Consider the following 25,635-nt stretch of genomic DNA (forward strand, 5'->3'; position numbering starts at 1 on the left):
GAGATATGTTCTTTTATGTTTATAATGTTTTTACTTTATATCGAGATTTCAATTTAGATGTATGGACTATGTAGTCTGAAATAAAGAATTCCTATCTTATCTTATCTATCTTATCTAATCATCTTTTATCTTATCTTATCTTATTTTATCTTATCATCTCATCTCATCTTATCTTATCTTGTCTTATCTTATCCATATGCTTGGGACAGCTTATTTCATGGGTATAGAAATTTGAAAGCACACAACTATATTGTTGCCAAAGCTTTATTGCACAATAAATTACATATTTTGTGTCATAAATATATAAATTTTACTTTCAGTATTAGAATGAAGTCAGATGATGTGGCATTCTATTGCCTTTATCATTACTATTAACACTCGAACATGAATGCATTTGATATCCCTCCACATGACAGAATTGTAATCAAGATCTAATATTCACTTTTACATATTATAACACATTATTTTACATGTTATGTCACATTTCAGGGCACTTTTCCAATAAAAATTGTAAAATACATCATTTACAGTCATAATCCATAGGATGCAATTTATAAGTTGTCATAACCACAATAACAACAAATAGTGAAGTATTGCATTTTTACAACCACTTGTCACCTAATTTGAGGCATTCTTTCAGTTATTTTTGTAGATTATACATATTTGATCAACAATGCTAAAGTAAGTAGAAACTGAACTTATACTTGTTTGTACAAGTCTAAACTGTCTAAGTATCAACTGGATCAGCTAAGCTCAGCATGTCGCATCCTAAAACATAACTTATTAGAATCATTTTCCAAATTTCAATAATGATAATAGCTTTAAATTTGGTCCCAGATGTAAAATAACAGATGCCTCTGATCAACAGTTCATAATATCACCTCAAAACAAAGGCAACAATTGTATAATGTAAAAACCAATCTGAATATAGAAAATATGTGAATTTGTAAAACATTATCTTTAGGCATGCATCATAATGAAAAATGAAATATTAACTCTTAAAAGTCCAAGAGTCAATGATAGCAAAATTAACTGTCCCACTGACAAAAAGGAAAAAGCTTTCAAAGCATCACTATTGCTAATATATGATGTGATCCAGCAGCATTGTGTAAGTGAATGAATAATACTAATAATTATACTGCAATATCTATTATGTGCAAGGCAAATGAAAATTTATATGAATAGCCAGTTATTTCCTTCCATATTACAATTTGAATTTATTTATACAAAGCTAAGTCATTTTAACCAACCCCAGGTTAAATATTAAAAAATTAAAAATTTAAAATCCAAGAGATCCACAGGCATGAAATTTGTATTGTGTCAACTAAAATCTTTCATATTAAAAAACAAAAATGAACTCTATTTCTGTATCCCAACTTCTGAACCGTGGTATTTCTAGGAAGGCATTTTAGTAAAATGTGCATGTAAAAGAGGGGTTCAGTGGTCTAAAGTGCTCACCGTTACAGATATATTAGCTCGAATGGATGAAAATCTAGCACACCTTAAACATGTCTGGCACCATATTTAAAAGATATAATGTATGAATAATAAGAAAGCATCATCCGATCTCCAAATAGTTTTTTGCACCATGCACTACAGCTATGAATGTTGTTAAACATTTTCATTAAGTAAAAACAATTTACCACACAAAACCTCAAGCTGTGTTTGTTTCAATCTGAATGTGCTACTTGCCAATTATGGCTGAAGTTTGTGACAATTTCCAAACAGAGTCAAAGTAAAAGAACATGGTGTGATTGTTGGAGCTATCACATAAAAACATATAAATCATCCTTTATTTAAGGCGACAATTAAAGGCATGAGTTTCTATTTTAGTACTAGAAGTGTCAGACTAGGAAGTAAATATTTTGTTATGCTCTGCACTGCAAGGAAGAATTTAATCAACAATTTAAAGTAGCCATTAGAAAACAAACCAACTTCTAAAGGCAATTTCTAAAGGCAACTTCTAAAGGCAATTTCTAAAGGCAACTTCTAAAGGCAATTTCCAAAGGCAGATGACTTTGATAGTGATGATATTAATCAATTATGAGAAATAAAAAATATTTTCTTTTCCATTGTGGATATTTTATAAAATACATTTCCTGCTTACATGAACATGTACTAATATAATAAATGAAATGCAGCATGTACTTTCCCTTTGCTGATACAGTATTTTATGTAATAATATCATACTACACATTTAGCTAAATCCTGCCTCAAAGCATAAAATGAATTGAGTCTTAAGATGCCACTGCAAGAAAAGTGCTAATTCACAATAGACTACAAAAAATACTGAACCATATTATTAAGTAATGCATAGGCAGAAAAAAAACAAGCAACTTTTAGAATTTTAAGCTTGATTGTGGGAACTTCCAGTCATTACCAAGCCACAAAACTGCTGGTTAGAACACAAGGGGGCCACATCTGTCAGCCTCTCTCTCTCTCTCTCACTCAAAGTTACAGAAAAATCTGGATCTATACTTTCATATGTAGAAATTGCAAGAACATAAATTACACAGTTAGCCAAATGCATGCACTGAATCAAATAATTATGTCAGTGTATTTTGATGCCAGTGTCAAACTCAAAAAATAGTAGTTTTTGCTCTGGCCTTGGAAATAGTCATATTAGTATAAATTTGACCGTGTATAAAACTTCATTAACGCTGATACAGTAGTATGTAGATATGCAGATACATAAATATACATATAATTGTACAAAAATACATATATGAATACATAGATACAAATAGCTGTATGTGTATATATAGATATACAATATTTGTATGTTTAGATGTCTTTATAGATATATAGATATATAAATTTAACAGCATTGTAGCATTCTTTGGTATATCACACTGAGAAAATGGGAGCTCAAAAGCCTTTCACAAGGGCACACTGAGAGCAACCAATCTTGGTGGAAATTGAACCAGTGACCCTTGGAATATAAATTTAATGCACAACCATTTCAGTCACTATGGCTCCTCAAAGAGTTGTAGATTGACATATTTGATAAATGCAGAAAAACACATGTAATTTTACATGCATACTTAAATACATACAACGATGGCAGTGAAGCTGTGTGGTTTAATAATGGCAGTTCATAACTTTTTCATGAAGCAAAAAGCCAGTGAAATATGCACATGAACATCCCATAAGGGAGGGTTTTTCTCTTGAAATTAAGGACATCTCCCAGGCCTCCTGTCACGCACAGGAATCTGTGTTAACAAAATTGTTACAGAAAGTTTTCTGGTTTTTTTCAATTTTATTTTCAAATTTTGGTTCCAATGTAATATTTATGGTAATACTACAGGTCATCAGGTGACTGTAAAATAGCTTAAACAAGGCAAGACAATGTAGTTTATAATTTCATCCTTTGATCATGTTGGCAGGGTCAGCTGGCTTCATTGTTTAAAGTTTGTCAAGGTCAATTATACTATGTGTGAGCAAAAATAATTCTGAAAGGACTAAAGACAACAATGATTATGGTTAGGTAACTAAAGAGCTTAATCAGCAGAAAACAATAAACATTACTGTGATTACTTAGGCAAGGTGCTTCAACTTGTCAAGATAGATTCGAGTCTATACTCTGTATGATCAAAGGTAATCTGGACAGGATTCTTTCCAAATGCCAGAACACCAGAATCCAAGTAAAATTTCACATGCCAAAACACCATTCGCAAACTTATAGAGGAACAAAATTTCCAATTTCTGGTACCAAATGAGGCCTAAAGAATGTGATAGAATAATGCACATTTTTTGGGCTTCATGTTGAGAATCGTACTGACATTAAAACATCAGACCCAGACAGTAGCTACCTTGATCAGTTCTTACAGGCAGTCAGCAATCTGAATCTACTCACAAGCAGAAAACAATTTAAACTTCTTGATGAACTCAGTAGAGTTGTACTGATATTCAAACATTCCAATGCAGGCAATGAAAGGACATTTTCTATTCTGAGTGAAATTGAGACCAACTCCAGAGGAAAGCAAGATTAAATAACAGTGCATCATCTCCTAAATATTCTGATCAACAATGATGAGGACTGCCACCAATATAATTCAGGCAATGATCTCCATTGAATATCTTCACTAGCTTCTGATATGTTAACCTATCTGCACCTAAGTGGATCGATCAGATATTTCAGTGCTTTGTACCAGCAACATCTACTGGATTTCATGAGTTGCCTCCCTTAATACATAATACCAACTAACCAACAATGAGCAACAGCAGTGCATTGTACATCAGCCAAAAATACTGGAGATAATTGATTTCCCAAGAAATTGTTAATTTAAAAATGCTTGTGCTACTTATCAGTTAAGTATGAATGGCAACAAGTTAATGTAAAAGGACTGAGTTGATGAGATGATGTTCACATTATAATATTTATTTTAACAAGTAAATTTGTTCAATAGTTGTAATCTTTGTCCATTTACATGTCTAAAAACAGGGTCCATAAAAATCTTCCCTCTCTTGAGGTCAAACGACCTGACTAAAGTTTGGAAATCTGATTTATCCTGACCTGCCTTTACTGTCATATGTATTTGAAAGATATGAGCACGAAATAAGTTGATGTCTCCTAAAGAAAAACAAACAAAATAAAATTCAATGCAATAAGTATTAGCTTATTCATATTTAAAGTGTAATATCTTTTCTCTCCATAATCAGTAGTACACTAATAAATTTTGGGAAAGCTTTAATGGAAGTAAAGTATGTACTGTATTATCACTAAGGTTTAAGGGATACCAAGTTTAGTGGATTTTATTGTTCCCCTGAACCATGAATTAAAACAAAAACCAACAAAATAGCCACTGTGATGTGATAAGCAAGAACCCCTATTTATACCACATTTCAATCCTTGAGATCAACAAAGCTATTTAATAAATCCAGTTTTTTTTTAAATCTGGTTAAAACTATTAGCTTGTTCACATGTCTGTCTCATTTTCACCCTTTAAAAAAGAATTATGAAGCATTTTATATTGTTTCAATGTACACATATCTATACAGTATCTAGAAGCCAAATTTGCACTCACTACTTTTATATGTCGTGAGATAAGTAAAGATAGAGAACACCAAAACTCTTAAGATATTCAAATACTAGTATTATTGAAAATGAATGAAAGGAGAGAAAATGATAAATTAGAAATGATGGATTCTGAATACATCAAATATTGATATTGCTTGCTAAAAGCATAGAGCAGGGGGCACCTGGGTGATTTATTTGACAGGTGTTTGATTTGTGTTCATGGAAGTGGCCGTACCGTTTTAACCATTGATGCTGCTTTATGTCCTCATATTTTAATTCTTTTGTATTCTTTGTTTTGAGGTGTTTGTAAAGGTTAATCCATGAAATTATCCAAACTTTGACAAAACCACAATGAAAATGTCATTTTCTTCAAAACTATGAAAATTGAGATTCATAAAAATAAACAATTACAATAGTAGATGACATAATACTATAAAAAAAATTAAATCAATGAAATGCCCTTTTATTTCAGCTTAGGTATCTTACAATCATAATAATTACAGAAGATAAACACTGAATCTACAGGGACTGTGTAAAATTGTGCCTCAATATAAATCCCCATAAATTAATCATTAGGGGTTTTACATCATTCAAGACCAAATGTATTGTTTCTGCATACAACCAACAACTATGTGTTTTACATCATTCAAAACCCTATGTATTGTGTTTCTGCATACAACCAATCTATATGGGTTTCACATCATGCAAGACCCTATGTATTGTTTCTCTGTACAACCAATCACTATGGGTTATACATCATTCAAGACCCTATGATTGTGTTTCTACATACAACCAATCATTAAGGGTTTGACATCATTCAAGACCCTATGTATTGTGTTTCTATATACAACAAAACCTTATCTTAAGACAGCTCTTCTACAACTTACCTCAGTATAAGACACTCCTCACTTATAAACAACAGTTGTACGACTCACATGAAAAGCATTTTAATGATGGAATACTGTGCACATAAAAACTTTACAATAACATGGCACAAAAGTTGCTAGATACAAAACTTACATGGATTTTGTATTTCAATTAGTGTTCAAACTGAAAACATTAGTTGCTTGTGTACATATCTGTCTATTTGCAATGATTTACTCCAGAGTTTAAAATTACAAATGATTCAAATAATGCAAGCTGAAGAAACTTGATATCTGAACAAAAACAAAACTAAGGAGAAAATGAGCAAATGTATTTGGAATGCTGGAGTTGGTTCTTTCAACTTACAAGGCAAATATTCAGCTGGTAAACTGAATAAGGTGATGGATGATTCTCTGTGATTAGGTAATATTACCAGCACTTACAGATAAGAGACTTTATTTTGTGCATTAATTTATTGTCACATATATAAATTTTAATAATTCTTGATCCAGGAAGAGCATTTAACATGTACCTGATGGACCACGAGTTTGAGCCTCATATTCAACAAGCTCCTTTGTTTACCCTTTAGTAATGCCACAGCTAAAAACTGTATTCTATTTGTGATAATATACCAGGATGGAGCTACTCCAGCTAAATGTTTCTTCTTAAAAAGAGATATGCCTTTTCAAGCTTGGTTAATATAATTATTATTCAAACATTCTGTTAATAAATATTTACACAGTAGTATGGTGTAACATTTCTTTCACTGAACAATGTGATAGTGGATGCCAATTTCATGATTAACTAAAAATATTTTCATTCAATATAATGTTCTTCATCTACTGTTAATGAGTATGTAGTTTTAAAAAATGTGTGGCTATTACAAAATAATATTGTCTGATTATATAGAGGATATTTGCTTGAAATAAGTGAATAACAGATATATTTCAGCAAGTGGATGAAAAATTTAGTTTTTCCACAAGTGGCAAAGATTTTGCACATTAGTATATACATGTTAACTTTATGTATCCCACCTGAGTAAACTCATATTTTGATTAGAATATGCATGTATACCACATATCTCTCACCTGTGCACAGGAATAATAAGACATCTTTCACATTAAAATTGATATGTGAATCTTATTTCTATCACACAATGTCTGTTTGGCAGTGGGTAACAAGTCATCTTTTACAATGTACATACATGTTAACCTTATTTCCCCTACCTGTGTAGTGGGACAAATGTCATCATTCACATATATACATGTTAACCTTGTGTCCCCACCTGTGTTGTGGGGGAAAATGTCATCCTATGGATTAGTGTGAGTATATATATATATATACCTTATATCGCTCATTAACACTGTACAGAATATTCTTCAGATTATCTGTCAACATTTCTATTATGTGCCTTTCGTGCTTTGGAATGTGTCTTAATTATCCCCAACCAGCATAGTAGGAATAGAAATATCATTTGTCATTGTGTATATTACCATCTACCCACAAGTATATCATTTCATGCTTTTTTATTGTTTGAGACATTTTAAATTATTGAATTGTCTTTGAACAGTCAATTTTAATAAATGTTATTACAAGCAATATCATTAGAGATGATGTTCAGACTTTATCATTTTAAGCAAGCATTCAATGTCAATCCAGTTTTATAATCATGCCCTTAAAAGCAATCAACCTATGAGAGCCACTGTCTGAAATCACTGTACTGGAAGGTTATTTATCACATTTTCCTGACTTTTTATACTGAACATCAAACTTGCACACCAAAAAATTATGCTTATAAACAATGTCATTTAAACATGGAAGACTTGCTTAAATGAATCAGATTGTAAAACAAATAAGTTTTTTTTTGTTATATTTTTTTGTTTTCAATTTTGTAACTTTTATTTTCTATTATCTCTCTCTTCTTTTCAATTAAATTTTATAAAGATATGAAACTACTGAATGTCCTACATGAAGATACCCTGGAATATTAGGACAACATGAGAATTTCTACTACAGCCTATCAAGGCATGCAAAAGAGTTCAATCATGGACAGAGAATTCAATCATAGACAGAGAATTATGTGTGCTGATTTGTCGTATCTTTGGTAAGAGAACACTTTCTCTTAGGAGAGATACAACTTGAATCACTTTACAAATAAGATTAACAGTAATCCTGTATAAAATCTACTTCCTGCTCCCTTCAAATTCAACATAACACAAACATACTAAGCACACAATCTACCAAATTTGACCTGCATTTACAGTACCAATTTTACTTAAAAACATGTTACAGCAGGTTATTGAAACTGATTTTCAATGATTTCTCTATGAATTTTTCTTGCTAAAAGCAAAATGTCCCTGTCCACATGTCATGTCCAATACAGACATATTTTCAACTTTAAACATGCAAAACAAAAGAATCTGAGTATATTTCTCCAATGATGATCCCATATTTGTGGAGGGCTGTTCCAGTAAAACACACCTGGGACACAAGGAAGGCACTTTTAATGTGGTGTACTCGCCCATAGATGCAACTTATAATTTTCTTTTCATTTTAATATGAACTCTGTGCAATCAAAGTACCCTGACATGAATTTTTAGAAACCTGCCTTCCCTGTATGTTTAATGGAACCGCCCAGATAAGATAATCTAAATTAAGTAAATTTTGTGTTAGCAAAGTAATGTTCTATAATAAGCAGATCCCCATTTGTTCAATGAATTTATGTGATCGATTCCCTGAGATTATCATGGGTGAAATAATGAAATGCCACAAAACCAGCACAAAATACAGAAGTACAAATGACAAAATTTCAGTTCAGATAGAACAATCTACTAATAACTACTTCAATCAGCAGATAATCCGGCAAGCATTCTGTGTCAGTTTTCATCATTAAGCATGGCTTAAAATCTCTCTCTCATTTCTTAAAAATAGATGATTTTAAATCAACTACAAGTAGTAAAAAATCTACAGGAATAATTCAAGACATTTTTGACTGAACCAATTTTGACACAACAAAATACTTTTCTTTGCAAGCTTCTTAATATTAACATTAACTTTTTCCCAACTTTTCATAAAATTTCCATTGCCATTATATGACTTTTCAAAACATTTCCTGAATTTTCTCCAACTTTCTCAAAAAATGAAAATTCTCTGACCTGCAGCAAACCTCACAACATATGCTAAAAATTGTCATATTTCATCATGTAATGTAACAATATCTTCCAATGTTTCCCACTAATTACTTCTTACCTTTTGGAGTTTTTCAAAATTCTAAAGCAAATTTGATTGTAATGGTTCATGAAAGATCAATTCATGTATGAAATAATATGGAAACAAAATTTAGTTTAGTAAGAAACCTTGATTTTAACCTGGTGATTCACTGATGTAAAATAAAACCAGTAATGGTTTCCACACACATGTAAAAGAATAATGAAAAAAAATATCATACATAACTTGTGATATTGAAGATAAGACATTTAATAAGTTGAAACACTAATTCTTTTCCTATCTGAAGATCTTAATGTTTGTACAGTGCAAACAATACAGACATCTTTATTTGTGTCTTTTACTTGACTGGACTCCAATGATATTTGCCAAAAGATGAAATCCTCTGATTATTAAACTGTATCAGTATGACCAATTTTCCAGACAAAGGTATTGTCTACTGGTGGGTTCTGATAAGTGACATTATACTGTGTATCACTTGTTTGCAGCTTGCAACGCCTCATCCAGATATTTCATAAATCTGTGAACATCTTCAAAGGAACAGTACAATGGAACTGGGGCAATACGGATCACACTGGGTTTCCTTTCATCACACTGAAATGTACAGTAAAATTTACAGTAATTGTAACTGAAGTATCGATGGTCTGAAGACAAGGAAATATCCTTTTACGAAAACTTGATGGGATTTTGCATTTAGGTGTTCATGCTGAATTGAAATGCCCAGCATCTTAGTTTATTTTAGTTGCTGATGTAATCCAGCCTTAAAGATCATATATATGCAAATGCATATAAAAAAGCTTACCAAATTTAATTTGCCATAACAACGTGTATTTTACTTAATTGTACTAATATGGTCACTAACAGTCAAACTCCAACAAAAATAGGAAACTAAAATTGCAAAAGTCACTCATTTAAAAATAGTATGAGACTAATCAAGCCCTCTTTACATGTAAACATGCTATGTCAAGATTTGTGTAATTATGCTAAACAAGCCTCTATGAGCAGACAGGTGGTTGTAAAAGGATGACTGAGCAGATCCCACCCAATATATTTTGCAATGGGGTAAGAAAAATTAATTTCACTCAAGGTCAGACATTGGACTGTTTTATGGCACAAGATAATCCTCTGACAAAGGAACTCTGAATGGAATTTAAACATGAGATTTCAACAACTGTCATAAAGTGTAATGATTACAGGTCTTGAATTTTCAATGTAAATTACAGTCCTTCTCTGATATTCTTTGGGACATAAAATGTCATTAGTGTAACCAGAAAATTAAAGTTGAACATCTAATTACATCAATATGACTATACATTTTACTGAATTTTCAAACATTATAGCTTCTCTAAGGAAATTTGATAGTAAATTATGTTCCTCTGAAAATACTTACCCAGCCAAATTAATGATAGGAATTACACTCTGCTACCTCTAAGTCTGATTTCTGCCTCCCTAGAGACAAAACAAATGTCTATCCACATATATCTAATAGCAAAGTAACTCTTACTGATTAACTCCCCTTGTTCGTACTTGGTAGTCACTCATATCATGTTAGTTGCCAAATCACACAGCAAATAACGCCTAATGGGTGTTATATAAGCTGTGAGTTAGCCACTGACAGTTTAAAACATGATAAACTAAAAAAGAACAAAGTCAAACTCTTATAATTGCACTTCTTCATAATTTTCTTTATTTATTTATTGTCATTTTGTTGGGTTTTTTAAACAAAATATTTCTTATCAGTTTTGAGGCTTTTTAAGCATACAAATTCTTTTCTATCTGTATACATCTATCAGTAAAGTAACTCTTACTGATTAACTCCCCTTGTTCCTGATTGATAGTCACTCATATCATGGACAAATAAAAGTTTCATGTTGTGTTTTTTTAGTTTATTGTGGTATAAACTGTCAGTTGCTAAATCACACAGCAAATAATGCCCAATGGGTGTTATGAAAGCTGTGTGAGTTGGCAACCGACAATTTATACCATGATAAACTCAGAGAAAACAACATTAAACTCTTATAATTGTAATTCTTTATAATTTATTTATTTTTTATTGTTATTTTGTTGGGTTTTTTAAACAAAATATTTCCTATAAGTTTTTAGCCTTTTTAAGCATACAAATTCTTGTTGAGGGTGTCTGCTACATAGCTATTGATAGATCAGTGGATTCTCTATCTACAATGTAATTGCTAATTCAACATCAAACAAATAATTCTGCCAATGGTAGGTGATCCAAGGTTTTGAACATTCCACAGCATGGTCTTAATCTTTCATCTAAATTGGCATAAGTGATCTGAGTAGAATTTCAATATTCAAAGCAAAGGTTGTGCTGTTTTGCTTCATATACAAATGACTCTTGGACATTATGCTTTTATGAGTTCATTGTGTCTTGTAAATATTCCAATGGGTACAGATGCTAATAACCCGGGTAGTAAAATGAACAACCGAGTACCCCTTTAAAAAAAATGAAGCTTCCAAATTTAGATCGACACACAGAATAATGATCATGGTTCGAGGCTGTGTGCATTTATTCATCATCATAGGGGCTTGTACTTTTGCTTGTCATACATACACTATATAAAAAATACAAGGGAGGACACGTCTCTCCTTTCTCGTGCAACCTATTAAAGAATCAACACTTGTATTTCAAGCAAGACATCCTAACTTTGTGCCTGTCCATGGTTCATGCACTATTTTTATCACAACTTAATGCACTTGTTTTGAGATCCTGTGTCAATATCATTGGTTGACAGCAACAGTAAGTACTGATTAAGAAATATTCGACAAAATAAAATTTAAATACCTACTACAATTTAACTAAAAGAAAGCACAACAGAAATGTCTGGTTTAACTAATGCCATTTTTGCCTCAGGTTTGTGGCTCTGTAGCGAGTGTTCACTATTCAAGCCAGGGCCGCTGTTCACGTTTGTTTACTGGAAATTTGTTATTAGCGGGAAACCCAAGACATATATTTTTTCACGGCAAAGGCAACATAAATTCTTGGTTACCATAACATGCACTTTTTATACCATCATAGGAAAAATGAATGAAATATACAACTATACAGAATTACATTTTTCAATGAAATATTAAAATATAACAGGAAAAAATCTTGTTATTCATTAACATTGAAAAGAATTCACCACGTGTAATATGGTAATTTTTACATGAATTATACATGAAACAGTCCTAAGAAACATATGGGTTTCTTGAATGTGAAACCACTTATCATAGATTCATTTTGTCTTGGTACTACATACATAGCGGACCAGTCTAAATTGAAAATAAATGGTGCCAAATATTGTGATAAACGGGCTTTATCAATATGACTGATAGATGTTATATGACTAAAAAATGTTAGAATAGAGGGATTTCATTAAACGTAAAAACTTGTTGCATTCAGAACTTCATTAAGGGCACGAACCAAAGCAGGTCAAGGATAATATAACAATCATTTGTGCACTTTACGTCTAATTGTGAAAGTTAATGTAGACATGTAGACTTAGTCTACAGTCTAGTTAAAGTGAGTGTTATGCATAAATAATTTATCAATGTTTTTTGTTTCTATGCTCTAATACTAACTACTAATCCACACCAATTTAGCCAATTTTGACTAGAATTTCAACTGCAGATAGAGGTGAGTAGCAAAAATAAATGAACATTTTTCACATTTTTTTGTAATTATGGCATGTAATATATTGATTGCTCTTTTTATTCTCAGATTACACTTGTTTGCCACTTATATTAGTAATATTATGCTTACACCTCTCTTGGGGGTTGGCAAGTGTGAACCTACAACAAAGCAATTCAGGTTCACATTTAACACAATTTCTTTTTGAACGTGTACACAGGTAACCAATTACTTGGATCGACAGGTACCCAGTAGAAATTTCCCAAAATGTTGACATCTGTAGTGACTTTGCCGAATGATTATTGTCCAGACACATGAATGACCAATTTTCATTTTTTTAAATATATTTTCCTGTTCATTAACAGTTTAGGCTACCTACAGGGGCTAATAACAAATGGAATTACAACATAGGATTGTGAATTCAATTATTATAATAGTAGCCTTTGAACTCTCTCCTACCTATACCTATATCCATCTACCTATAGTTTTAAATTAATTTGTAATGAGCCACAGTGAAAGTGCAGTACAACACAGCCCCATTGTTTTTCTTGGACAATTTTCGGTTTCTCAGCTTGTTTTTTAAATCTAATCAACGAAACAATTATTTATCTTCAGAAAAATTATAAAGATTTGTTATCTGATTCAGTCAAATTTTCTAAATGAAATATAAACCCACCCTTTTTATTTTGTTTTAAAGGCTTGCAGTGTGTATGCCTTCCGATTCAGTGTTTACATTAGTTACTTTGTATGCGACTCTATTTCTAGAAGTATAAAGTAGTTCTCCATACAGTTTATACATAGATAAACGCAACTGGGTCTGATCACATGATTATGTTCTGACCAATGTAAATGTTACCAACAATTATCAACTGACGTAACTGCAATTATTTACTCATTTAAGCTTTAGCAAAACTTGTAACACAAGATTCACATGTGTAGGGAAGGGACTGACAGTTATGTGATTCTGTATGTATTTTTGGAGCATCCAATCTCTAACCCATGTCACCCTGTAAACTGCTCTTTTGACAGGATGAATGTGAAAGCAGCACAACTGAAGATTATGCCTTTATATTCATGCAAAGGTGATACCTGTGGGATCTCATGCCTGGCAATCGCATTACATGTAAGTTTCCCAGGTCAGTCCAGCAAAAGTTACAAGAAAATGCATCCAGGACTGAGGTTGTTCTGTCCAGAATAAAGCACGCTAACTATCAATGACCTAACATGATTTTTGTGAGGTCATGTCACATAAACAGAAGCTGGAGTTGGTAAATTGAGTTTGCCAGTCAAATGACTCCACCAAAATTAAGATATTATGTTTGAAAGCCAGGCTGATGGAAATCACTCATCTATCATCAACCAAAACCTTCCCAGGTTAAACCTGATCCTGTTAGAGTTTGAGAACAATAATCCAATAACCCCATCAGCCAGGATGCCAGCACTTGTGGGGTTATGTCTTGTTTTCCTGCCAAAAAGTAGCTGTTACATATATTCCCCATTTCCATGGCATCTGAAAGTGTATACTGCAGCTCTGTGTCTCTCAACAGGTTGATCTGGGAGTGAGGACAAATAGTTATTTATTGATTGCCTATCTTTTCATAGCAAGAAAAGTTTTTCTTGACACTTTCCATTGGCAGCTAGGACAGTGTATGATGAATGATATATGACTGACATGCCCATCCAGCTGGCAAAGTCAGAAGGTAATCCTGAACACCCAGCTCCAATAGTACCAATTTCCTCTATTTCACTAGCTCACAACCTCAAAGACAGAATTTGTTGTAGTATGCACAGCAATGTAACTTTAGTGAAATCAATTGCTGTAGCTTTAATAGAGCAAAAAGTAGTTACTTCTGCAAGGGCCTTTTATCTATCTTTGCCAGGGGTGGGGACGGCATCACAAAAACCTTCCTGCATAAAATCACAAAAATTTCTGAATTTGGATGGATGCTTACTATTTTACGTTTGGAAGATTTTGTGCTTGCCATTTTCTTACGGACCTCCACCTCTGCCTTTCCCAGCCATTAAAAGAAACATCTTCTGCCCACAATGTACATGCATTGCATGGATGTGAGGAAGAATATTTTATGCAGGTAAGGCATGTCTTAAGATCATCAAGAATGACTTTAAAGCATTTGCACTTCGTGTATCTCAAAAATAAAAGGAGAAAAAATACCAAAACAAGTCCATACAACAAATACACAAACTGTTGAAGTAGACGAATGTTTGTTATCAAGATGACAATGAAATCTATAATAAAATGAAGTTTAACAGCACAATTCAAATACACCAGTGAAAACCAGTGTTACTGAACAATATCACGTGGACCATAACGACTGTGATTCACCATAAAAAACACAAATGTTGTATACACCAGGTATATCAACATTCTGATTTGCAATAACACTATAAATATGTTGGATGCTCAAACGTTATGATAAATTGGAACGAAATCTTAAAGACAATGTTAATAGTTGCAAGCTAAAGTTTGGACACCTCGTGAAAACTAAGGGAGTTAATTAATAAGTAAAAGTTACTTTCCTTAGTCTAATGATGTATATAGATGGAAAGACATTTTCTCATCTTTCAGGAATGGCTGGATTCTGGTAGTAAACGAGTGTAATTCCTAATTTTAGTGTTATCAGGTAATGTATTTGATCAGAAAATAGAGAATATATATAATATTTAACAATGACAGAGCTGTAAGAAAATCAATAGAACATACCACCACTCCTCTCTTCTGCAGTTCTGCAAACACCTGAGTGATATTGATGGAAAAGGAGAATGAAAGTTGTGCACCTCTCTGATTAGGATCAGTCGGAGTTAAAATTTTCACACAGACATGAGAGTCGTTAACAGCATCACCATCTGTCTTATGCCTTCCGTACTTCTGGTTAATTAGAGCTTCCAAATATGCTGTTAAAAGATTTGATTTCTTCCTCAAGGCAGACATGGAAGTTTTATTGAATATCTGAAATTATATTTTAAGTGATTATTCTCTCTATTAAACAATGACAGTAAATGAAGAAGAGGTAACAAGATATCCTAGCTTCCATAGATTCTAGCCAGTAGAGTATATTTAACAAATATTCAATAACCCCTAGTCAACCCAGTTTTGGTGTAAGATGCACATCTGGTGGCAGTAAGTCAAAAGGTTTGAAAATTAGAACACATGCCCCATATCTAACTAATGTTCCTAATCCTGGAAATGGGATCAGTTGTGTAAAATGCATTCAAGGATGCAACTTCAGTGCAAATCTAGTGGCAAATGTATTGAGATTAGAGCAAATACACAATAAAATTACTGGAACCAAAACACATAAGTTACAGTGACCCAATTTTTAAGCACAATTCACTAACAAAAGATACCCTGGGAGTGTAAACACAATGTGTAAGCAAATTTTAATTCTGGAAAGAAGGTCACAGTGACAGTTTTGTGCCCAAGATGTTTGAGATATAACAGCATGCCAACTTGATACAGAAAAAAATGTTTGGTTGTATACTAAGCACAAAACAAAACCAAGAATGCAAGGTTGATTATGTGATGTGATGTGATTTGAATTTTTAACATAGCTTTAACAATTTTTCAGTCATATTGCTACAATGTCTGCAGTGTGGCAGTTTATAGTGATGTCTGGCACTGGGGCATCATGCTGCAGACATGTAGCATGATGTCCCACCCAGTCACATCATCCTGACACCAGGCCGACCAGTCGTAACACTAACCTCTTAATGCTGAGCGCCAAGCAAGGCAGCTGTTAGTACCATTTTTGTAAGTCTTTGGTATGACTCAGCCAGGGATCAAACCCACAACCTCCCGCATCCGAGGCGGACGCTCTAACCACTAGACCACCGGAGCGGTCAAGGTTGATTCTAGAATGATGTCTGTGAGATTCAGTTACAGTGACCCAATTTTTAAGCACAATTCACTAACAAAAGATACCCTGGGAGTATAAACACAATTTTTAAGCAAATTTTAAGAAGGTTACAGTGACACAGTTTTGTGCCCAAAATATCTGATATAACAGTATGTCAACTTGATACAGAACAAATGTGTGGTTATATACTAGGCACAAAACAAAACCAAGACTGCAAGGTTGATTCTAGAATGATGATTGTGAGATTCACGATAATTTGTCAAAGATGGCACCAAAAACTAAACAGAATGCATGAAACTTTCCAGAACATTTTCAAGCCTTACACATATTTACTCATGCTTCTTCACTAAATACCTCTTATGTTCAGAAATTCCCCCATTTTTCACATGGATTGGGGAAATTTCATTGCTAGGAAAGACAGTGAGAATGTACAAATAATTTACTTTACAAGCATATACAAAGTTGACCCTCTCAGCCCCATCACCAAAGAGTTTAGGTGGTACCATGACATCAGCTCTAAACTGTTGCCTAGCATCTAGGAAGATAGAATGGATCAGATGCAGTAAGACTCTATGTGTGTGTGTGTGTGTGTGTGTGTGTGTAAAGTTGTACATGTGTGTACACCAATACCATTACAATAGCCCTCCTCTACTCAAAGAGGTGAGCTAAAAATGATAAATTTAGACATGTCTTTGCTAGCCAAGAAATTTTTTATTGATTTTTATCCAACAATATCTGTGGCAAGTTATTATGGACATAGAACATTACTGAATCTATAACCAAGTTAGAAAACAAATGTTTTTGTAAATTATGTTTTTCTGAGAATACTTACCAGATCACATTAACATTATGCTACCTCTTAAAAAGTAATCTTTTCTGTCTATATCATATACACAAACGGTCCAAAGGATTCAGATTTTGTCCCTGTGGAGCTAAATCTGAGATAAAAAAACAACTAGAGAAGGTTAACTCTGCATGCCAGACAACAGCTTCCATGATGTCTCTTTCAAACTGTCATATTCTAAAGTGAGGCTCATAGAGATCACTCATGAGATGAAAAAGTACGCTGAGCATATGACCCACTTAATCCATGAAAATTAACTGTGATATGTGATATCCTGCTTTCCTGTTGTCAAGGTAAGAAGTGCTAATTATGGTTGATGCATCTTGTTTCTGCACGCTTCATACAGCACTTGAGAGCATGGGCAGGATCTTGCATGGCTTCTTCTCTTGACTTGCCAATGAGAGACAGAATGTATGACAACTCTCTGAATGCCCACCGATGGTAACCGGCACTTGGATACAAAGCCTGGTTATATCACGAGGAACACAGAACCATTTGACCTGAACTAAAGATAGTTCTTGTAGATTAAAGGAGCTTGTAACTCATTCACATTCAGTCTGCATATCAATGCTAAAGCTATCAGAGACAGATTTTGTATGATAATAAGCTTCAGCAAGGTCCGGGCTAATGGCCTGGGTCAGGTTAAGATCCTGGACAGATTCCATTGTGGAAACAGGTGAAGGATTTTGATTCATTGAGATCAAAATTAGCCAACAGGTCTAATGGATACTTATTTTGACTCATATCTCTCCTGCTATAATGCCTGAATGTGTCAGATATCATGGAGCAGTAGCCTTTGGTGATATATGGTGCTGAAACTTTTTCTCCTCACAAAGCCAGAGAAAACTTACAGTTGAGGGATCAAGGCACTCAAATGGATGGCTATACTGATTTGATGCCAGTCTCTTAAAATACACTACTTTCTCTCATAAACCTTCTTGCTCTCTACATTGTCTCAACAATTTAAGTTTTAAATCGTCTGACAAGAGCCAAGCATAAAGGAGAAGACCATGTGGGGTGGAACACCTGCTATTGTGGAAGTTTGAGAAACTTAGGTTTAGCTGTAATTTTTCTGGTAGGTCTATCACTAGCCCATAACCCATCCCAACTGACTGACAGCGAATCCATGGCCAAAGATTCTGGGTCTGCAAGAACTGGGACAAAGATGGACAGCCTGTGGTTCCAACCTGTTGCAAAGTGGCAGATCACTGGATGCTCCAAGAACGTGTAAATTTGATGAAAAACCTATGGACAATAGGACCATTCCAGGTGAATATCCTGATCCTGTCTGTAGAGAACATCAGCCAGAACACTAAGTCTACCATGAATGTGTCTGATCTGCACATCAATCTGAATTTGATAGCACCATTGATGACACTGCCAAACCAGTAAGCACGGGTCTGGTGATTTGGTGCCCAATGTTTGAAGAGGCAAGTTACCACTATCAAGTTGCCTGAGTTATTCCTTCTAGAGCTGAAAGATATTGATGACAGTTGTCATTTCAAGGAGGTTGATATATAGAAGCCATTCCCCTGGTCCCCACACCAGGTGAATAAGGACTGAAAGTAGGCATCTATTGAGATCAAGACTGATTGTGCAATCATCCCTTCGGGAGAGTCAGACAGATCTTGCAGTATCAATTTTGAGCCACATCAGAAAAATGAATTCATTGATTTATCTCAGGAATATGATCAGCTTCAAGTTGTGATAAGGAACTGCCATGAATAGAACCCATGAGATTCTTACAATCCCCACTGTCCATTTGAAGATTATTATTATTATCATGTCCAGTGTGTGCTCAGCAAGGTGCAGAACCTGCAGTCCAACAGGGAACTTTGTCAGTGGACAGTTGTTGACATTGTTCATCAGCAACTGTATCTCCAACTAAAGAGTATAGTCCTTCCTCTGATTAAATGGCAAATACGATAGAAGGTGAGAGGAAGAAAGTAGATATTGGAAAAACAAAAGCAACAAAACCAAAGTCCACCAAAATCATCCAACCATTTTGCAGAAATAGGCTGATCCAAACTGATATTAACTGCTCACTACTAAGCTGTCTACAGATGATGGGGGTGTTAAGTCAGTGGTAGGAGATGGGAGGCTTGGGGATAGAGATTCCTTTCATTTGGCTTGCCTGTCATTCATCTGTTGTTTCAGAGGTGGTGGATTCTGTTGTTGTTTTGGGTTTAATGCCAATTTCAGCACACGCTGGTCAGTATAACTAATGGAGGAACAACCCAGGAAAAATCAGGGAAGAACCACTGACCCACAGGAAGTTATTCACATACCCACATAGACCGAGTTTGAGACTCAAATCTTAGTGGACAAAGGAAGATGGCTTTGATCAGTAAGGGTGCACATTTTGACCACTTGGCCAACCAGGACCCCAATGGTGGATTTCTAAACAAAGATATAGGTGTAGCTGCTTGTTGAGGTAGTTCATAGGCTGCCTCCTCCTAACTTCCTCAATCTTCAAGCAGAAATGATGAGCCAAAGTATGACGTCATGATTGGCAGAAGCAGTCAACATGTTCACCATTGCACAGTAAGCTACTTTGCTAACGACCCATGCAATTCATGCCATCAACTCTGTAGCATGATGGTAGAAGATCTCACTGGTAACTGGTTCTCCATAAAGAAAGCTTAGCATTCCCCAGGCCAGATACATGCAAACAAATGATTGCTAAAGACTGTGATTTTTGTTGACTAGGGAAGCAACCAAAAGAATGGAAACTCTTTCACATCATTAATATCAAATGACACTTTCACTTTATAATCATGTGTAGTGGCAAGGCGTGTAGGGCATTCTAAAGTTGACACATTCCAATATCTACCATACTTTACTGTAACATTAGGTAAACTTGAACACATTCCGTTTGGAGGTGGTTCGAAACATTGCAATGTTTTCAATTGACAACACCCTTTATATCTCCCAGAAAGCAGCCTTAAACCTAAACTGTCTTCTCCATGGTCAAATCAGTGCAGGGTTATTGGTCTGGAGTATCTTCATTCTCACTGTGTAAATACTCCTGGTCAGCATTTGCTTTCATTTTGGGATAAACCATCCCCTGTTGTAACAAAAATGCAATACTGTCATCCCTAAATAATCCACTACCAGTACTCTGTGGGTAGGCAGTGAAAAAAGGAAAAGCTAACTCCACCAGGCCATTTTGTCACACCTGACTATTATGCTGGTAGCTGGGCAAATGGTTGACCTAGTTGTAAGATGTGTGCATGCCAATCTGGTTGGCTTTAGTACTGGAGCATGAATGGATGATTGACTTTTCACTACCTTTCCCATCACAATATGCAGGTATGGTTGTCATAATATTTCACTAAGATTCCCATCCTTATGCATGGAAGATGCCATATACATGGCTAAATAATCTATCACTCAGATCCAAATAAATTAATCCAGATTGAGGAAACTGGACTGGCTGGATGGAAAGCACAACTCTAGATAAAATGGTACTATATGACGGATCCACCAGATCAGAAAAAGTAGCCCATGTTTCTCATGAATAAGCAGGGGTTTTAACCTCATGGGCTGCCTAAAAATGGGGGAATAATCACTCACTGTATTCAAAAACTATCTGCAGGAGAGATGCTGCTGTGAATTTTTGTATGAGGAGAGGTTCCTCACACCTATCTTTGGGTTTTGGGGGGAGAAAATGCCAAATGCTGGCTGATAGGTGATATTATTATAAGGTATGTGCATATCTATTTAAGATAAGAATTTATTGACTTTATATCCCTTCTTTGACAACGAATATATAAAGTATCTGAATACCTAACTTATTTTTCTAAGCTGATAAATATTCTTGCCTGCTTCTTATGAATTCAAAGCCGCTGAATGTGATTATGACCCCTCTGTATCTGAATAATGATCGGTTTATTTCTGATGTCAAGCGCAATGTCAATTCTGTTTGAATCCCCTCTCACAATTTGGTGTTTGTAACAGGAGATCCACTGCAATTTTGTACAATTTAAATAAATTAGGGAACTGGTCTTCATGATATATGAACATAATCTTCCACAATTCGGTCATGTTCTCCCTGGGATATTTGTTTTGAGGCTGTATTCAGCAAAGGTTGCATCCTTTGCAGAACACAGTTTAACCTATGCAACCATTTTCATTGGTAAACAGATTATTTTTCTTGACTGTGAACACTTAACATCCTTCCTTTTTTGTTCTTTCCTTAACCAGCTGTAGGCACTCAACCACTTGTCTTGGAATTTTGGTTCTTTTTTTCTCTTTTCTCAGCTTCCCATTCCCCTTCCATGTGCTTTGGATGAGGTGCAGACAATTTCCATGTCAATGGGTGTGTGACATCTTCAGTTCACATCGGAACAGCCTTCATCTCGCTCTATTGACCACAGAAGATGATTTCATCATAAAGAAATTGATTATCATCTGTATTGACATTCATAAACTCGCTGCTTATTAAGCTCTGTCAAGTTCTGTTATGGATGATCAATGGATCAGTTTGTTAAACCAGTCTAGGACAAAATTCGAAATAACTGGATAGTTTCTGCAAACAACTCCAGCAGATTTAAATCATATAAGATGTTAGTATTCAATCATTAAAGCTACCTGAGTATAGCTTGATTGAAATCACTCATAAAACGGATGACCAAGAATTCATTTGACAAAATCCCGCAGCCTGGCAACATATTTGTATGTGTGAAAACAAAGACAGAAAAGGCAAAATTTGGACTGAGGTCAGGAACCCACTACTGTCTGCTGCACTAGTTGATGCCTAGGTTGCTGAATGGCAGGCATATCCAATGATAACATGTACCATACAGTCTTGATTGACCAAGTCCACGAAAGTGATAAATTTCACAAAATATGAAATTCAAAACAATGCATACACATCAGTTTATAAACAAATATGAATCCAAAAGTTTTGAATGGATGGATTGAATTTAACACAAAATGACCTGGATTTAATGGTATGCTTATTCTATACCATCTTAGGTACACAGGTGAAACTTAAAAACCATTGACACCCAGCAGAAGCAAAGTAAGGTAATAGTCAAGAGTTATTGCCCTTTGTCTATATAATATAGACACACATGATGAGATATCCTTGTTTAGCAGGGCTGGATTTGGGAGGAAAAAGGCTTCTGTACCTTAATGTTAATATAATCAAGGAATGTATTCTAAGGAGAAATAAAAGTTTTTCTGATATAAAGAAAATGTATCAATGAAAAGAGAAGGTATAAAAATTGCCTGATTGTTATGGTATAATATGTAACAAGTATTCCGCAGAACCTAGCATCTCATCTTCATCTACACAATGATGTATTATCATTCCCTGTGACTTGGGGTGAAACAATATACCTGTGCCACATGACAAAAGCACAACATACCTATTGATACATATATCAATTTGAAGGTAAATTTGCCATAATATCTATCAGTTTATGATATGAAGTTTATTATTCATAGTGTTAAAGATTAAAATAAATTTTGTAAGGCAAGTATCATCTCATTTTCAATCTTTTATACTGATGCATTTCTGACTTGAAAAATATTTTTCGAAAAAACTGAAAGAAAGATACATATGTTTCCCCACAATGATTCAAACATAATCCAAAACAGCGCTAGGCAGGTAGAATGTTGTAGAACCTGTGTATGCAAAAACTGACTGACATGACGAAAGAATTATCATCTGAAAAAGCTGTGATAAGGTTAAATGTACGGAAAGCATGTCATGCTTGCTGGTTTTACCTCAAGGCTGGCCTTCAGTGATGGGCAGAGAAAACCAGGAGTGTTGCTGATGCGGTAACTGTAGGCACCCAGATAGGGTTCCCATTCTGAAAGTGGAATCAAGAGGGATGCAAGTAGCACAATACCTACCAACACAGGTCAGTTACTTGAATGTAAGTTTTCTTAAAATTAGTCATGCAGAAGTTCACTTATTATCCAGAAATGAAATGCATGAGCAAAATTTTTTTGTAATAAAACTGATCTTGAACTTAAAGACACCAACTCCCATATTGCTAATGATCTGTATTTAAAGGTAAAATGATTATAAAACATCTACCAATATTCACTGAAATTTGTTGATGAGAACTGAAGTTCTGGTCTTGTTTGAAATATAAAAACCAAATTTATTTTTAGCAACAGCAACCTTGACCTTAAAGATGTACACCATCAAATGAAAAGCTGAATTTCTTAGGCCGATGGAAACACATGTACAAGTTACATACATATGTGATGTGAGGTTCTGAGGTTATAGCCCTCCAAATGAAAAGCAATGTGCAAATTTTGAAAGACATCCCTATATGATGTTTTAAAAGAAAGGTGTCCCCCATACCACAAAATAAACTCATCTTTGAATGAGATACCACAGTAACCTGTATTGTGGCATTGCATTTTCATGTTTAACTTCTCACCAAAGGTTTAACCTTGCCAAGTCCATACTTTAATCGGGGCCTCGATTGGCCGAGTGGTCTAAAGCACTCTCTGTTACGGATCACTGCCATCTCACCTCTGTCTGTGTGGGTTCGAGTTTCGGGTTCAGCCAATGTGGGTATGTGAGAAAGCTTGCCAGTAGCTTCTTGTGGGTCGGTGATTCTTTCCGGGTGTTTTCCTGGGTTCTTCCTCCACCATTAATACTGGCCGCCATGTACAGCCTATCGTGTGCTGAAAAAGTGCATTAAACCCTACAACAACAACAACAACAACAAGTCTAAAAGTGTACATTTTTCATGTTAATCCATTTCAGTAGTAACTTCCAGTTCCAAACTCAAAAGATATTCAAAATGCCAAAAGCAACAAATGAATTTTGTTTTGCTAATTCAACTAGTCACAGAAAGTCCATTAATTTAACTAGCTTGGATTGACCTAGCATTATTAAAGAAGACTAGAATGCGTAAAAACGTACTGCTGTTCAAATCTCTGTGATCCTGGTTCATTCAATTTACTGTGTAACTCAGACCTGCCAACAGTAACAAGATATTTTCAGTCAATTTTTTTCTCCAGTTTTCAGTAAGGTATAATAAAATATCATGTACTGCTATCGCTGGAAAACATGCATTACAAAGTTCGGAAGTGTGGCTCAAGACAGATTTTACAGAAGCAATCTTATTTTTATAAATTTTACTTTTATTCCCTAAGTCTGTACTTTAAGGGTCATTTCCGAAAGACGTAGTCAAATCTTAAGTCTGTGAAACTCATGGCAATGAGTCTTTTTATCACATGCCTATTTAGGGCTGTTACAGTAAAACATACCCTGAACCCAGGGAAGGCACTTTTGATGTGGGGTACTCATCCATAGATGCAATTTAGAATAATCATATCATTTTAATTTCAACTCCATGAAATTAAAGTACCCTGGCACATAATGTTTTAAAAACTGCCTTCCCTAGGTACCATGTATGTCTAAAAGGAACAGCCCTTAGTATGTCAGCTGGTTGTGGCTTACATTAAGCATGACACTGAAAAAGACAGTGTTGATTGCATAGTAATTCAACACTATTTCTGCTGATGACAATTGGAAATTTCTTACTGATATGATTTAGAAAGTGTACCTACATTCTCATTAATAGTGAAACTAGAAATGTGTTCATAGAAAAATGATGCCCCACCAAAATGCCTTATTTGACCTAACCACAAACATTAACAAAATTGTGATGGATGGATGGACAGATGGAAAGATAAGGTTCACATTATATGCCACAATAACTGACATGACGGAGCAGAAGACAAGACAAAAAACTTTTCAGTATTTTCTTCATTTCATGAAACACTGATCAACTAATAACTTGTAATGGTTCAATAAAAAAATGTACATTTTTAAACCTTTATTAAGCTTTCTACAGACTTGGAATTCATTCAGAATACATTAAGCCTTTGTCCTTTTACTACAACTATTAAGATTATTTTTGATTTAATTCATACTAAAATAAATTCTCTTCAAGTTTTATTTTATTTTTAACTTAAAAAAAAATTAAAAATATATATATATATATATATATATATATATATATATATATATATATATATATTGTGAATAAATATTTACCAAAAGTTAATTTCCTCACTAAATCACATAAGTATATGTTAACATTATGTGAATAACTAAATGTAGTGTTCATCCCAGGTAACTGGATTTAATTTGGATTTGCTAATTTCTTCAATATCTGACATGAGCTCCTGACAGTAA

The 25,635-nt window shown here is 34.3% G+C and overlaps 1 protein-coding gene across 1 annotated transcript in view; it reads right to left on the reverse strand.

The window, feature by feature from the left end:
- Positions 1–248: 248 nt before the first annotated feature.
- The window catches only part of LOC149784411 (kynureninase-like), a 76,557-nt gene continuing 51,170 nt past the window's right edge, over positions 249–25,635 (reverse strand). The window contains exons 11-13 of the mRNA XM_089932469.1: positions 23,196–23,281; positions 15,463–15,708; positions 249–9,703 (exon numbers count right to left, since the gene is read on the reverse strand). Of these exons, the coding sequence (XP_089788595.1) occupies positions 9,584–9,703; positions 15,463–15,708; positions 23,196–23,281 (452 nt within the window). The 3' untranslated portion in view covers positions 249–9,583. The remainder of the gene's footprint in view (positions 9,704–15,462; positions 15,709–23,195; positions 23,282–25,635) is intronic.

Source organism: Sinohyriopsis cumingii, chromosome 14 (assembly GCF_028554795.1).
Source record: "Sinohyriopsis cumingii isolate HCF-2022 chromosome 14, ASM2855479v2, whole genome shotgun sequence".
Lineage (NCBI taxonomy): Eukaryota > Metazoa > Mollusca > Bivalvia > Unionida > Unionidae > Sinohyriopsis > Sinohyriopsis cumingii.